Source organism: Corticium candelabrum, chromosome 3 (assembly GCF_963422355.1).
Source record: "Corticium candelabrum chromosome 3, ooCorCand1.1, whole genome shotgun sequence".
In the NCBI taxonomy this organism is placed as follows: Eukaryota; Metazoa; Porifera; class Homoscleromorpha; order Homosclerophorida; family Plakinidae; genus Corticium; species Corticium candelabrum.
This window is the reverse complement of record NC_085087.1, coordinates 4,030,768-4,047,497: the sequence shown is the minus strand read 5'-3', so window position 1 is coordinate 4,047,497 and position 16,730 is coordinate 4,030,768. Positions and strand designations below refer to the sequence as shown.

The following is a 16,730-nucleotide window of genomic DNA, read 5'->3' as shown; positions in this document are numbered from 1 at the left end:
GTCTAGTCAATTGTTTTTTGCTGGTTACTTGTTCATTGATTGACTGATTGATGGCCTTTTTGTCTGTCTGTGTGTCTGTTTGTATGACTGTGTATTTGGTTGAATCGATTTAAAGAAAATACATAATCTACACCCAACATTTAGAACTTTTGTTGTAGTTGTCATACAGATTTGATGCATTAATTAATGCTTTATGTCTGACGTCAACATATGCAGCATTGCTGTAGACATTGAAGTGTAGTGTATGCACTAATGTGTTTATTATGGTTGGGAGCTTAGCTATAATATGAACAATATTTCCTTGGTTGTTGTCAAAAGGACTTTCTTAATTGCTGGGGCATTATTTCATGTTCTAGCATATCTATGGTACTCACAAACATTGAAGCAAGAAGCCTTAATCAGACTTTAATTAATCTAATGTAAATGGTTTAGAACATCCGTTAATTACTTTAGATGCTAATATTATTCTAGTTTTCTGCCAGTCATGGAATTGCTATGTGTGTGTGCCTTAAGTGGGCATTTCATTCAGCACAAATGTCACGTGGTCATTTTGAGTACACCACAAATGTTGAGTATTTGATTCTTTATTTTAGATCTAATTGGTACAAAACAAGCAAGGTCTGGTAGGTTTTGCGTGCTCATCCTGGTAAGACTTATAGGTTCCATATGATGTGTGTTCTTAGAGATTAATTAATTAAAATTAAGTAACACTTTACTGTTGATAGTAATGCATATTATGTCTGTATTTTTTAAAACGTCCATATAGACCTCTCATTGCCTATTCTATAATTGTTTGTACCGTTTCTGTCTATTCAAGGTTTTCTGTCTTATCAAAATGGTAGACCCACACTCACAGATGCTTGTTGAGGCATAGTGCCAAGCAAGGTGCTAGGACTTAAACGTCAGACCTTGCATCAGCTGCCATGGTCACGTCACAACAGGTCAGACAACAAACATGGACTCCAAAGAAGTAGGAAAGACGGAAAAGGAAATCAGCTCTTAATGATTGTAAAGAAATTTTGGCTATTGGTATGTTCCAGTACACTAATATTAACCATTAATTATATTTAGTACAACATTAATTATCTAGTACTTGTGAATATTTGTTGTCAAAGGATTTGTGTCACAATCTCGTCATCTGCTTGTTTAATTGAATTGCATAATGGGAGAAATTGTCGCGTACTGTGTATTCCCGGAAACGGTCCATTGGCGCGAAAGTTTCTAGCCATAAAGAATGTCTCATTGCGAAGGCGTCAGTTGCTTCGGTTGCTGTGTAGCCAACGGTTCGAATCACGACTTCTCGTCGAGGACTGTCTGTTTGAGATCTAACGGCTTGTAGTCTAGCTATCCGAACGTACTGTCGACAAAACGTCTGCAGCAAGTTGTAAACCGTGAAGGTAACGGCGGTACCGTCCACTTCACGTGCCTTTAATTTGAATACGCGACGGTCGTTTTTACTTCTACTAGATTCTCCGTTTATCAGGAAATTCTCAAGATGCACAGTGCCACCGTAAATTCTTGTGTTTTGATTGTCGTCACTTGTTTCTTTTTCATCCAAATGGCGACATCTGCGCATGTTGTCGGCGGTATGCCATTTCGCGCGCGCGGTCAGTTGTCGGTCATTTTGATTCGAATTGGCATTTTGTTGTTCCAGTTATCAGACCGGCGTTTTCTGTTGAACCCGAGAGTGTAACCGTGTACCTTGGTGAAGATGCTCTCTTCTCTTGTGAAGCAACTGGAACTCCAACACCTACCTACACGTGGCTACGCAACGGAGAGAAGCTTCTGAATTCTGCGAGTTCTACCTATGCTGTGTTTTCTATAACGCGGCATGATTTGGGTGTCTATCAGTGTGTTGCTGAGAATTCAGCAGGAACAATCATCAGTCGAAAATCAGAGCTCAACGTGTATGGTAAGTACTTTGTTCAGTGAGAAGTTTGGGCTATCGGTCTGTTGCTTGTGAATAGATTGGGAAGCAAATAAGTAGAGCACTCCAACTGTTTGCACTTTTAGCTTGTTGTAATGAATTGTACTTTATCCATTAGCAAATCAGCTGACTAATTGACATTACTGTTTGGGGTAGCTCTTGTTATTTGAATATGAAATTGAAAAGAGCAAGAACTTTTAGTGAGCTTGCTTAGCTGACTGTTTGATCAATCACAAACAAAAAAGAGAGAAATGTAGCATTATGCAAATTATGACATAATTGTTACAGTCATCAAGTGTGTCAAATGTTCTACATTTTTATCTTCTGCTTGCTATATGAAAGCTGCTCTCTCTTGCTTCAGTTAGGATTTTTTGTCAATCTGGATATCAAGGAATGTGCAAGACCAAGTTCACATACATTGCATATCAGGGGCGTAGGAAGTAAATGAAAACCGGTCCGGCCTAGCGCGCGCTAGTGGGCTGGACAATGTAGCGCACGCTAGTAGATGGGCGGGACAACTTTAATTAACGAGAACTATAATGACAGCCATGTCTAATTCTAAAACTGATACTTATTGCTGCTCATAACCTTAATCGAACTTTCCAAAAATGCGAAGTCTGTGCTCACTACCAGCCACAAACTCATTTAAGCACGAACTGATCGACAAAGTGTCTGTTTTAGACAGACAACTACTTCGACAACTTGCTAGACTCCTAATCTCACAGGTCTGCTCCTGATAGATGCGGCGGCTCTGAGATGAACGGGTCTTTTTAGCGGCCTCGGACCTCCGTGCATTACCTGCACACATCTTAGCCTCGCATCGGCTGGGTCTCCGAGCCTGTACAGTACCTTCAACTGACGTCTGGAGAACGCAAGGCCGACGCACAAAGTACTGCATGAGCAGAAATATATTACTTATTTAATCGGCTATACCCTTAAAACGGAAGTTGATGCCATTGAGCGTCTGGCGAAAGTGCATATTTCAAAAACCGGTCCGGCCATGGCCGGACCGGTCGGACTGGACGCTACGCCACTGCATATGGGTAGGCCTTGACTGCTGTAGCTATCAAGTTGTTTGAGAAAAGATGAATACTGCTTAATTAATATCACCACTTCACAATGAATAACATCAGAAGGTCATCTATGCATACTAGTTAGCAGCTGCACAGTGATACTTTGAGGGGTTGCATATAGAGAAATTAATCACATTTCAAGTGAGCAAGCTTCTAGTATTACTTTTTTGAATTATAATACTTATTGCTTTATATGAAATTGGTGTGGCTGAAAACAAGGTATAGGTTTGGTATCTTTACTAATGTGATGTTGTGCAAATGGTATATAGGGTAGCTCTATTCAGGTGTAGAGTACTGTACTAGGAATTATATATTATAAACCATTTGCATAATGCATAATACTGAGAAACAGATTGCATATAGTTTCACAATACTAATTAATTAAGGATAGTGCTAATTTAGTCATAAAACAGTGTGAACACTTCTATGGTGTCTATTTCATCTAACTAGGGTTTCTCTAAATCAAGCATATGGTTATATAGCAATATGCTTTTACAATCACTCATATTTAAAATATTTTTAACATCACTCCTCTTAAAATTAATACCATCAGGTAATATTAGCAGCAAAGAGATCAAAATTTTGCCACAGAAAGCTTTCAATTTTATCATCTCATATCATTGATTTTTGCAGTATATCGAAGACTGCTATTTAGATGATAGTTGTAATAAAGAAAGTTGTGTAAATTGTTCCTCTTGCCTCTTTGAAGTCTTGACAGCCTTCAGGTCCAGTTTTTGTGGCAGCCATTACAGAGCTATCCCACATATCCTTCTAGTGACTCTATATGAAGTGTACGTGCAACTGATCATGCAGACAAAAACATTTGTAGACTTATTTGGTAATGCTGTCTGCATCAAAGAAAGCAAAGTTTAGAAAATAGAATTATAGCTCTTATTAATTTGATGACTGTAGACACACACACACACACACACACACACACACACACACACACACACACACACACACACACACACACACACACACACACACACATACACAAACGCACGTGCACACCCACCCACCCGCACACCACAATTCTATAGTTACATCTGTTTGCAGGGTTGCGCGATACGTTTGCTGTGGATCCCTTGGACACTCCCTTTTATGTTGATATCAATACCAATACACCCGGACCTGGAACTGCTGTCTTCACGTGTGAAGCCGGCGTCGACAAGTACACATACAGCAAATCGCTTGTCATCAGCTGGGAACGAGTAGTCAACGGAACAACGAATCTGATCAATACAACAGAAACCCCACGATATGTGACGTTTCAATGGCAGAGAGTGGGAATATTACAGATTATGCAACCGCAACTTAGCGACTTTGAAGGCAAGTACAGGTGTGTAGCAACGCTGCCCGAGCTTCCTAACGACAAATCAATAAGCGAACTTGCTCAACTACAGAAAGGTATCACACGAAATATATTTGTTTAATTAATGTTGTACAGTGTATCCTTGATTGTCCGACTCCGTGTGGGCAACAGATACCAAAGAGGGTCAGACACTGAATGAATGAATACGAGAAGCCTCGCAGTCGTAGCTAAACTTTGGTGTCCCAAACCACACTGTGAAGTTCTAAACCAGGCTTTGAAAGCAAACGCCTGACATTCTCCATAGTCTGAAACATATATGTGGCACGTATCCTACATGTACATGGCACAACTAGCAATGGCACTGACAGCACAAGAAATACAACAAAACAGAGATCATATTTGAATCTATTGTAAGATGAAACATTGGTGGGAATTTATTTTGGTGGTTTGCTAAGAAATTGATGGACAAAGCATGTTGGCTGATTTTATTTTGGCGGACGGACATCATTGTTTGATAACTGATATGTCTTACCATAAGTGGTCATGGAGGAGTTTGTGATTGACAGATGTGCTTGTGGCTCACATTTCCCTAACTTACTAGTCTCTAACTACTGCCTGGTGATGAAGAACTGCTGTGTCAGCACAAAGAACGTGACCCACGTGAACGTGACAGTCCAGCTTCATCCATACCTCATTGCCTCATTCATAGGCTCAACAGACGGCAAGCAGGGATTACCAAACCATCTTGTGGCCTCATTCGCGTGATGTACCACCACATGTACATCGCCACGTGATGCTTGATCTACGTGTTGATGACTTTAACATATCCCGGTGACCTAATTAATGGCGGATTTTATATTGGCGGTTGGTGCAGAATCCACCAATTCTCCAAAAATTTCTTATCAATATTTCATCTTATACGGTAAGTACCATATCCGTCCAAATACAAGCTCCAGGACTTGAATTAAATGGTGGAATGCAATAAGCTTGTGTAGTAATGTAAGATCTAGGACTTGTATTTAGACAGAGGCTTATATGGTATACAGAGATATTGACTGCACGCTAGAGAGTTGCCAAGTTGCTTCACTTGACTTCTGGTATTCTTCACGTGATCATCTAGCTACATAAAAATTACAGCAAGTCGTCTGCAGTTAAGCCTTCAAAGTCTGATTTTTCAAAATTGCAAGATGGTCTTCCTCCTATTCTGTGACATCCACTGGCATCGGCCCAGTTGGTTCCATTCTAGGGTCTGGCTTAGTTCCACTGATTGTGATTTGTCAGTGCTAAGGTAGAGATGATCTTTGACTTGCTACACAGTGCTTTCGTCTTTCGTTCAGGTTATTAGAGCATTCTCCCGTTCTATCAATGTTGGCAGTCATTCTCCCACACTTGAAAGAATATATGGTAGTCTGAAATGAGTGGTTGAGTAGGCACCTCAGCTGCAGGTTGAAACAAATTCCATCTGTACACATGCAACTAAAGACAGAGGGTCCTCTATTCAGTCTGAGTCTTTGTTAAGAACGACACTCAGAGTAAGTTGCAAAGCGGTTTAATTGAAGCCCCGGGTCTGAATTTCAGTGGGCTTGTGTTTGGACAGATACTGTACTGAAAAAATGACTTACAATTTAGTACACATAAGCTACTCTTTGAATAATAATCAGTAGCAGCTGTTTGCCGCTGTGACAGCATTTGTTTGCAAACTCTAATTGTCTATGCATGGAGATAGCACAGGCACAACAGTCATAGTCATAAGTTCGTGCACTAGCCAATAGGATCTCATATCTGCAGGACACAGTCAGATAAGCGAGGATACTCTGCAGCACTTTTGTTCACTATCTATTATCACATTCTTTCTGCTACTTTAGATAAGGATCAAAAATTCACATTGACCATGGCTCCTCCTCCAGAACTATTTGTAGGCTACAACAAGACGGTTGTGTTGGGATGCGCTTCCAGTGGATCATTGAACACAATGTTTCATTGGACAGCGGACGGCTCGGTTATCGCAGATTCCAATGGCATTTTCCCATTCTTGCCTCTCACTGAGATCTACGAGTTTATAAAGCCTACGAATCTTCGCATCAAACGAGCAACCAATCCTACGACTTTCAAATGTTTGTTTCGATCAGACCAAGGACTTCTAGTCGCAGAGAGTGTGGTTCATGTTATAGGTAAAATTTTCTTACATTTTTGGATGCATTTTTGTTGCACTTTTGTGTTTAATTTTTTGTAGATCCACCACAATTGCTGTCATCGTCTCCAGCTCTTGTTACAATCACTGAAGGAGACAGTCTCAATTTATCTTGTGCGGTCACCGGGACTCCGAGGCCTTCTATAGACTGGCTTTTCAACGGTGCTTTGACTTTGAACAACCAAATGTCTCGTGTGATTCCTTTAGTCGGTGAACATCATCACGGAATGCACGAGTGCTTTGCTGAAAACGACTACGGGACGATCCATTCCAGCACATTTGTGAACGTCGAATGTAATGTGATAATCGTAAATGTGCTTATGTTTGTTTATGTAAATTTCTGTAATAGCCACTCCAAGAAATACATTAGTTTCTGGTCTGCAGTTCTTCAAAATTTGGAGTGGAGGGTTATTATTATGCTACACCCACCAAATAAGCATTTTAGGTCCAAGTCAAATCCACTAACACTATATGACTTTCCATATCTGTACCAAAGACAAACAAACACAACAAGTACGGCAATAATAGAGTAAACTAACACTATATGACTTTCCATATCTGTACCAAAGACAAACAAACACAACAAGTACGGCAATAATAGAGTAAAGTTTTACTATTTCTCATACGTAGTTATACTCTTTGCACTTGCAGCACTGTAAGCACATACGCTAGTTTGGCACTGTGCAGTGATTGTACTGTGCATTCGTAATAATACTTTTTCTTGATCTGAGACAAAAATCATGAGGGCGGCGACCAGGAACTATTAAATATATTTCCAGTAGTGGCCTTAACAGTGAATAATGTCCAATGCTCTATTTTTAATATTTAGGTTTACTGCTAACTGAAGTATCTGAAATTGATTGTCTAGTTGAATTATAACTGCTTTGTAACCAATACTTTATTCTAAGGCTCTTTTGTGTGGGTGTGGCTAGTAATGATACATTTTTGGAGATTTTACTTTATCAACGTCATTGTTTGTTCTACAACTTTACTGTAATGATATTTGTCACCTCTGCCAAGGAGGTATGTTTTATTGCCATTAGTTTGTCAAAAATGTGTCGACAGATTGCGATGAAATTTGGTGGGATGATAGAACTCTGACTGACGAACAATTAGTTAGTTTTTGGGATCAGTCCAAAGAGCTTATCTTTTTATTTTCATTTGTTTTGTTTGTTTGTGAGCATGATTACTCGTAAACATGTTGACGGGATTGTGATGAAATTTGGCAGGATAATAGAACTCTGATAGAGGAACAATCATTAGTTTGTGGGTCAGTCTGATGTTATTTAGACAGTACAGTGTATATATATGGTGGTCACAAACGTCTTTCAGTTAGTTACCATGGAACAATTAAAGATGGTATTATGAGGCAACTGAGCTGTCTTGGCAGCATATTACGTAATGCTTTAGCTGTAGAATTCATGCTAGTGCCATTTGAGGCATTTCTTGATTTCGATATCATTGAAAAATGTGATGTCGATATCATTGAAAAATGTGATGTGCGGTAATCAGACTTGAAAATTGTCATTCGTGTGAATGACTTTATCATAGCATTAAGCTTAAGTCATCAGACTTATCAAACTAAAACTGCAGATGTTAGCAACCAAACGACTTACACACAGCGATGACGTTATAACTACAACTGCAGCCAGCCACAATGGCTCTGACTTTAAATTTAAATTTGTATTTTATCTGATTTACAATGGCTCTCTGTATTCCTCAAGATTGTGTTCTGTTCTGTGCAGTTCCAGCTAAGGCCTCAACACAGCCTAAAGATCAAATAGTTCTTGTCGGTCAATTGGCATCTATCAGTTGTTTTGCCAGAGCGAATCCATCCGATATCTCATACAGTTGGGAAAAGGATGGCAAAGTGCTAACCAATAGCTCAAGAGTTACCGTATTAGACCATGTGTTACTGATTGACAATGTAACACTCGAAGACACGGGAAACTACACGTGTGTGCCAAAGAACAGTATAGGAACAGGAATGACAGCTACAGCGAGTCTCTTGGTTGCAAGTAAGCGAGGAAATTTGTTGTGTATTTTTTGATTTATGCAATGTGTGACTGTATTTCAGTCTTACCATCGATTGTTCACTTGTTGGACAGCATTACGGTTAATGAATCCGATAGTGTGTCGTTGCCTTGTACTGCGAGTGGTGTTCCTGAACCAACAATATCGTGGACACCGCCGTCAACGGGAAGTATTCATCAGGACGAGAGTGGTGCTTTGTTGATTGCGTCTGCTCAAGCGAATGATGGCGGTATATACACTTGTGAAGCGATAAGTCAAGTAGGAATGGCAGTTGATACGACACAACTCATTGTGCAAGGTAATGTGTACGTGGGAAGTAATGGTACACACACTGTTACACACAAGCACACACATGCATGCATGCACACACACACACTTGCTTATAATGAAAATGCGACTTTTGAGGTAGAGTATTGATGCTTTAAGCAGGATTTCAGTATTCCAGCTAGAATTGGAATTGGGCCAGGGTAGGGCATTTTGTGCTAAAGGTGGGGCAGGCTCTACTGAGTCGTGCAAATTGTTTTTGCCAGCTTATATGAAATTGAGTTTGTAGTGTAATCAAAGTTGGCAGCGGCATCAAACATCAACTCCTTTAGAATCTACTACTGCTGTACTACTGCAATGACTTTAATTGTCTTTCTTCAATCGTTTGCAGCATGTCAGTTGGCATTTAGTTGATTTATCTCTGTTGTCTTCACACAATTTACGAAACATCCCAGTTGTGTGTCTTAAAGCCAATGTTTTCCAGACTTCTATTCCTCACTAAATCCATATTTGGGGCTACAAGTGGTAGTTTCTTCCAGCTGTTAATTTCTTTGATGTCTTGCTAAGCTTGGCTTGAGCGTGTCTTTCGTTGTCAGAGCTGAAATTCGAATTTAACGTGGCAGTCTGTGGTGTGGTTGATCATTAAAGAGGTAGATACCAGTCTCTGGCAAATATATGCAGAAACACCAATGTACCCTAAATATATTATAGTAGCAATTTGGTGCTCTTCCCTGCTTTGCCAACTATCACTGTTGTTTACTCGATTGCATGGTATGCATGCGTAAGGGTAGCTTTGTTTGTGCTGGCCACCTGTCTCTACCTTAGTCCTCAAAGCTCTAGGATCACATGTGCACAAAATATAACGTGCGACAGTTTCATACCACGTAACTGACCCTCCAGAATACGTAGTCACTGGCTCACTGCACAGTCTTTGTAGTATGGATTCTCGTTACGAAGGTGCCTAGATATATTTGGGCAGGACGTTAGAGGATCCTTAACATTTGGGCAGGGCACCGTGCCCCACTCAAATAACCTACAGCTGGAACAATGGGATTTGAATTGGACAGGGCAATGGGTCAGTTACCCAGAAGGGCGCTTTGGTTTGCAACTACACTAAAACAGAATACTTTTTTCATGTTTTATTGTTTTAGTACCTTGAAATACTCTACGTTGCCTTTTCTGTGGATGGCAGACAAATCAGTATTTTTAAACTATTAGGGCATTTCGAGGTGAAAGATCTGTCGTGATAATATGTCAATCATTGAAATATAGCTTCAGTGCTGACATGCTTTAGACAGTAGTTGCCAAACCGCATGGCCTCTTCTTTCTTAATGGCATGTCATTAGATTGTCGTCGATTACTTTCAGTGTGCACTAGTCACTCATCGTCGGTTGTTGTTCTTTCAAAGCCTAATACCCCATTTACACAAGCACGCATAGCGAGCCGAACTAAACCGTGCCAGCCCAGCATTCCAGTCCTGCTTTTACATGACACACTCTGTAGAAGCAAGCCAATGCTTATTGGGCGTGTAAACGTGCATTAGTTACTCGAGATTGACATAGCTCGCGTTAGCTTACGTTTGCAATGGACAAAAGCCAAACTGCTTGCGTTTTTTCTTTATGCCTTTACAACAGTCATATCTAGAAATGCATAGGACAGATGCAAGATGTCGTATTATTCATAAGAGACGTATGTCTATTCATAGGAGATGCAAGTCTATCGCCAGGCGACTGTCGTAGCTAAAGATTTGTTTCTTGCACATCTTGGTCGCTCCACAATAGCATAAGATAGAGAGTCTCCCTCATGTTTCACGCCATTTGTGTCAAATGAGCATGCGTGGCTTATTTTTCAGGATGCCATGCATTTACAAGACATACTTGACCCGAGCCAGCCCGGACTGGCCTGTGCTGGCTCGGCTAGAAATACGGAGCCGAGCTGGCACGGCTTGGCCTGCGTTTACACGTACCGTAGAAACAGAGCCAGCACGGGCTGGCCCGCTTACAAGTGCTCATGTAAATGGGTCATAAGAGCATGCAGCACTGTATGTGCACGATTCTCGAACTCCATGTATTTGACTTAGTCGATCATGCACATTCAGTTTAGCAAGGCTTGCTCTAATACCGTATTTTTTGGAATAGCGGCCGCAGCTTCTAACAAGGTTACGGAACTGCAGCCTCTAAATTAGAGTAGCTTGTATTCTAGGGCGGCTTCTATTTTTAAGTCTCTACTTTACACGGTGACATTGGTACTGGAACGTCACAACTCTTTCTAGTGACATAATTGGACACTTTTGAAGGTGCCAACTGTAACGGTTTGCCTGTAAATGCCACGGTTTGCCTGTAAATGCCACGACTATTACCAGTACATATTGCTATTGATAAAATAAATTAGATAGACAAGTGTGCGTAATAGGATGAGATTGACGCGGAAGCATCCAAACCATGTACTATGGGCGTGACCAGTAACTTTGTAGACTAGTGCGGCGTCAATTCGAGAGTGGCCTCTATTTTCACTAGTTTCTTCTGCTCTGGCTTCTATTCGAAGGCGGCTGCTATTTGAAGAAATAGGGAACAAATAGCATACCATGGGGCAAGGTGTACAGAAACTTTGGCAGGCATTGCACCGTGCATGAAAATCTTGTCTAGAACACTGGACATGTTCTATATAATGTGTCTGTCATTAAGCTTTCATAATCATAGTTGTAGATCACTACTTTTACACTAATAACTATACCTGCCAACGAGCCATTCGAATTAAACTTATGCTAGTACTTGTTTCATATACATTTTGTTACTATTGACTAACAATAAATTAATATTATCAATATTATTAGTGTTGAGTTAGGTTGTGATCTGGACATCTGTTGTATGTAGTCGTGCCAAAAACTTCCGTCGATTCCACGATGTATTTCCGAGAAGGTAAAGATGCTACTGTTAACTGCGTCATCATCTCTAACCCCGAACCGACAGTAACTTGGCATTTTCTCAACAATCCGGCGTCAGGCTTGATTGACTTCATACAGACATCGAACAAGAATGAATACATTAGTGCTCTGACGATTAGAAGCATCAGTCATGATGAGTTTGGTTCGTACGAGTGCAAGGCTAGTAATATATTGGGGATGGACTCGACGACGTTTCATTTGTTGAAGCAAGGTATACACTCAAAGTGTGTCCGAAAGTTTGTATTATATTATATTTTGTTATATTTACTATATATTTATTATATTTTATTATAGTATTATATATTATTATATTATTATATATTATTATATTATTATATTTTATATATAATATATTTTATGATATATATTATATTTTATTATATTTTATTATACTTTATTATATTTATTATATATGTTATTATATTTTATTATATTATATTTTATTTTATTCTATATTTATTATATTTTATTCTATATTTATTATATTTTATTATATTTTATTCTATATTTATTATATTTTATTATATTTATTATATATATTATATTTATTATATTTATTATATATATTATATTTATTATATATATTATATTTATTATATTTATTATATATATTATATTTATTATATATATTATATTTATTATATTTTATTATATTTATTATATACATTATATTTATTATATTTAATTATATTTATTATGTTTATTATATATATTATATTTATTATATTTATTATATTTATTATATATTCTATATTTATTATATTTATTATATTTTATTATATTTATTATATTTATTATATTTATTATATATATTATATTTATTATATTTATTATATATTCTATATTTATTATATTTATTATATATTATATATTATTATATTTTATTATATTTATTATATACTTATTGTATTGTTACTATATTTTATTATATTTTATTATATTTTATTCTATATTTATTATATTTATTATATTTTATTATATTTTATTCTATATTTACTATATTTATTATATTTATTATATTTTATTATATTTTATTCTATATTTATTATATTTATTATATTTTGTTATATTTATTATATATATATTATATTCTATTTTATTTTATTCTATATTTATTATATTATATTATATTTATTATATATATTATATTTATTATATTTTATTATATTTATTATATTTATTATATATATTATATGTATTATATTTTATTATATATTTATTATATTTTATTATACTTTTATTATATTTTATTTTATTATATATTATTATATTTTATTATATTTTTATTATATTCTATTATATTTTATTATATTTTATTATATTTTATTATATTTTATTATATTTTATTATATTTTATTATATATTATTATATTTTATTATATTTTTGTTATTATGTTTAGTCATACCAGGTGTTCCCGGTCGATTGCATGTATTGGATCGATCACCTTTTGTCGTCACTCTCGAATGGGAAAGTCCTTCTGATGGTGGGACACCGATTTTGAGATATAGAGTTGAATACAGCGTGTTTGGTCGGAATGAGTGGCATCAGGAAACAACCATAGAATTGAGGCACACGGTTAGAGATCTCGAACCCAAGACGAAATACGAAGTTCGTATCTCTGCAGTGAATGCTGTCGGGCTGGGACCTTATGCTGTTGTCATGACAACCACATTTGGTTTGTTTTAAATATCCTTTTTGTGTATAATTGTTGTACTCGTTGATGATTGGCTCTGTTTGGCAGGTTTGGTCACCACCAGGCAGGAAACAACGACACCATTTATGACTGATAGACCTACAGCCAACAAACAGTTTATCAAAGGTTTGTTGTCTATCTGAATGATTTCATTTTGAAACAGTTTATTTGTTGGAAGCTCAAGCATGCTGTATATTTTATTGTTGTTAGTGGCTTGTACAGACCATAGTGTGTGTGTGTGTGTGTGTGTGTGTGTGTGTGTGTGTGTGTGTGTGTGTGTGTGTGTGTGTGTGTGTGTGTGTGTGTGCGTGCGTGCGTGTGTGTGCGTGCATGCGTGCACTCTGTAGCTCAGTTGGTTAGAGAGTTGCATTTGGAGAATGGAAACATCTGGGACGTTGAGGTCATAGGTTCGTGGACGAGTACAGACGTAATTCTCTTGAGGAAGAAATTCACACACAATTGCCTCTCAACTCTCAAGAGTATAAATGAGTACCTGGTCTTTGACTGGGGGTGGACTAGACCTCTGGCTTGGCAGAACATCGCGTAGTATATACAGGTATGTGTGGACTTGATGTGCATTCTCGTGGCTGCGCCAAGGTCAGTGCAGTTTGATGCTCTGGCCACGCATCAAGGGGTTTGTCAGTGTGACCTAAAACTTTGAGTAGCGCTGGGGTATCTGTCTAGAAATAGGCAGGGTTGCTATCTTTGGAACTTTCCGAAGAGCATATCCATTTGTTTGTGTGGACATGGGTGCGCGTGCGCATGTGTGTATGGTGCTGTAGCTCAACTGGTTAGAGAGTGCATTTGGAGAATGGAAACATCCTGGTTGCAGGTTCAAGTCACAGTGATGGCGAGCTATGGCATCATTTTCTTAAGCAAGAAACTTACACACAATTTTTTCTCTTGACTCAGGAGTATAAAAGAGTACCTGGTCATTGACTGGAGTGGACAAGACCTCTGGCTTGGCAGTAACATTATGCAGCAGACGGGTACGTGTGGGCCTTGGTGTTCAGTTTCAGAGCTGTGCCATAGTCGTTGGCCCTGGATGTCTCTGGCCAAGCTTCAGGTGGATTGTAGCACTGGCCCTTAAGCCTCCACGTGTGCATGGAGGCCCTGTCTCCAGAGGCAGGGGAGCTATCTCCGTAACTGACTTTATTGTTGACATGAAGGGCTTAACATTTGTACATTGTGTGTGCGTGCGTGTGTGTGTGTGTGTGTGTGTGTGTGTGTGTGTGTGTGTGTGTGTGTGTGTGTGTGTGTGTGTGTGTGTGTGTGTGTGTGTGTGTGTGTGTAATGGAAAAGGAAATATCTAATGTTTTTATTCTTAATTTTTGATTCAGGATCGAGTTCAACAGAAATCGGAATAATTTTGGGAGTCGTGTTTGCTTTGTTATTTCTCATTGTGGTCATCGCGTTTGTCCTGGTGATACTTTTGAGATCGAGACAAGGACAGTATTGTGGTAAGTCAAGATTTAGGGTTATTCGTCTTGGTTTGAGATCATGATGCAACATGTTTGGTTGCAGTTGAAGAATGTGGAACGTACCCCAATGCTCCGTGAGTTGATTAAATAATGGTTTATACGTATTTTGCTGTTATCTGTATGTGCACAACACACACACACACACACACACACACACACACACACACACACACACACACACACACACACACACACACACCATGTCACAATCCGATGCAAATGCAATGACCTAACTTATGTATCACAATTGTTTGATTACCAAATTTTGTGGCGGATCTAGGCATGTGCATACTAAGGACCCACCACTTCAAAATATTTTGTACCACTCACTCTGTTTGAGTAGAGTTATTTGCTTCAATAGAAACCTTGACTCAATGTCAATAAAATCCAGATCCAATTGTATCATTGAGATAGGATTTAAGAACACCAACAGAGTTTTAGAAATATCGTACTCGCTTGATTATTACCCCAGCACTCAAGTAAGCCCCCACCCCAGCTTTAGCTAAGACTCTAAGATTTTCACACTTTTAGTTTTTAATTACTGCCAATTGGGGCCTTCTACTGTGACAGTTTTCTAGATTTGCGCCTGTAGAAATGTTGACATCCTTCAATCTGTGCATGCCTCTGACCAAGTTCAAGGTTTTATAATGACTCTGATATTCTATCATAAGGTATAGAAGCTTAGGTTTCTATATTTTAGGCAATGGCAAAGATTTGAAGCTCTACTAGTAGCAAGATGCTGCTTAAGTTAATAAATAAATTACTTTCGTCAATTTACAACTTTTAATGTCTCTTTTTTAGTAAGACCCCATCCTGTACTTGACCTATTCTGGCCAACCATTGGGTGGGGTAATAATCAAGCAAGTGTACTACTGTATGCGGTTTCGTTCCATTTTTAAATCACAGGATTGTTCAGTTTGAGTTTTAGTAATTCCAGAAAGTTGTTTTTTGTGCAGCATATGAGACAGCAGAAAGTTTAAAAATCTAATGACGTCACATAAACTATTATTTTGAGCACTAAGTCTTGATCCGCCACAGAAAATGACCTAAAAATACTAATGTGTGTCTTTTTATCTAAAAAAATTTAATTAAAAAATTCTAAATTTAAATTTTTAGCTTCCAGACACCAGAGAAACCGCCTATTACTGATCTTGCCAGCTCTCCGAAGAGAATCGCAATGGATCCTCTGACCAGCACTCCAGACGGTGACAAATCGGAGACAAAGATAGATCTGTCACACACTGCCGACGCCGACACCTCAGCCACAGATTCTCTCCTCCTCTCGGCACTCAAACACGACACCGAAGTCAGGCTCGCACTGTTGTGGTCCTTGTTTACTCATTGCACAATCGCTTGTTTTTGTTGATAGATTCGTGATGACGTCAAGGGCGCGAAGGAATCGCTGTTGCACGAGGAGACGCCACCGAAAGCCGACGCAACGGAGACGAGCAATGCAGCAAATGAGGCATGACTGCGAGGTTAACTAGGACCAGACTTGAGTTGATTGTGTTACTTGGTACGTTTAGTCCGTGATACGTGTGTGTGTGTGTGTGTGGGGTCTGTGTAGAGTCCGTTAGTTAGGCGCTGCATCTCTGAAAGTGTTACATAGTACTGTAGTGTGGGATTAGGAGGTACGGGAAACTGATACTGTACCTCCCCTGTGTGCTATCATATCTGTGACAACCGCTTGTGAGCGAGCTATTGGTAATTCAATCCGAGTGTTTATCACGTGTCCGTAAGTGATTGGTGTTGATTGGCTCGGCACCTAATTATAAGTATCCCCGCGTAGAATCTGCCGAGTCTCGTC

The 16,730-nt window shown here is 38.5% G+C and overlaps 1 protein-coding gene across 1 annotated transcript; it reads left to right on the top strand.

Annotated features, from left to right (window-relative positions):
- The first annotated feature begins 1,260 nt into the window (after positions 1-1,260).
- On the top strand, positions 1,261-16,648 carry LOC134176732 (hemicentin-1-like). Its single transcript, XM_062643388.1, has 15 exons — positions 1,261-1,397; positions 1,468-1,586; positions 1,655-1,912; positions 4,060-4,410; positions 6,181-6,486; positions 6,549-6,800; positions 8,252-8,524; positions 8,584-8,838; positions 11,678-11,959; positions 13,149-13,424; positions 13,491-13,568; positions 14,783-14,902; positions 14,967-14,997; positions 16,040-16,229; positions 16,293-16,648. The coding sequence occupies exons 2-15, from the start codon at positions 1,496-1,498 to the stop codon at positions 16,392-16,394; spliced, it is 2,865 nt and encodes a 954-aa protein (XP_062499372.1). The 5' UTR covers positions 1,261-1,397; positions 1,468-1,495; the 3' UTR covers positions 16,395-16,648.
- Positions 16,649-16,730: the final 82 nt, after the last annotated feature.

Bases quoted from the DNA above. Each gene is read 5' to 3' on its own strand.
- LOC134176732 (XM_062643388.1), top strand. From the start codon at position 1,496: ATGCACAGTGCCACCGTAAATTCTTGTGTTTTGATTGTCGTCACTTGT. The intron at 4,411-6,180 runs GTATCACACGAA...CTGCTACTTTAG, and splicing joins ACTTGCTCAACTACAGAAAG to ATAAGGATCAAAAATTCACA. The intron at 14,903-14,966 runs GTAAGTCAAGAT...GTTTGGTTGCAG, and splicing joins GAGACAAGGACAGTATTGTG to TTGAAGAATGTGGAACGTAC.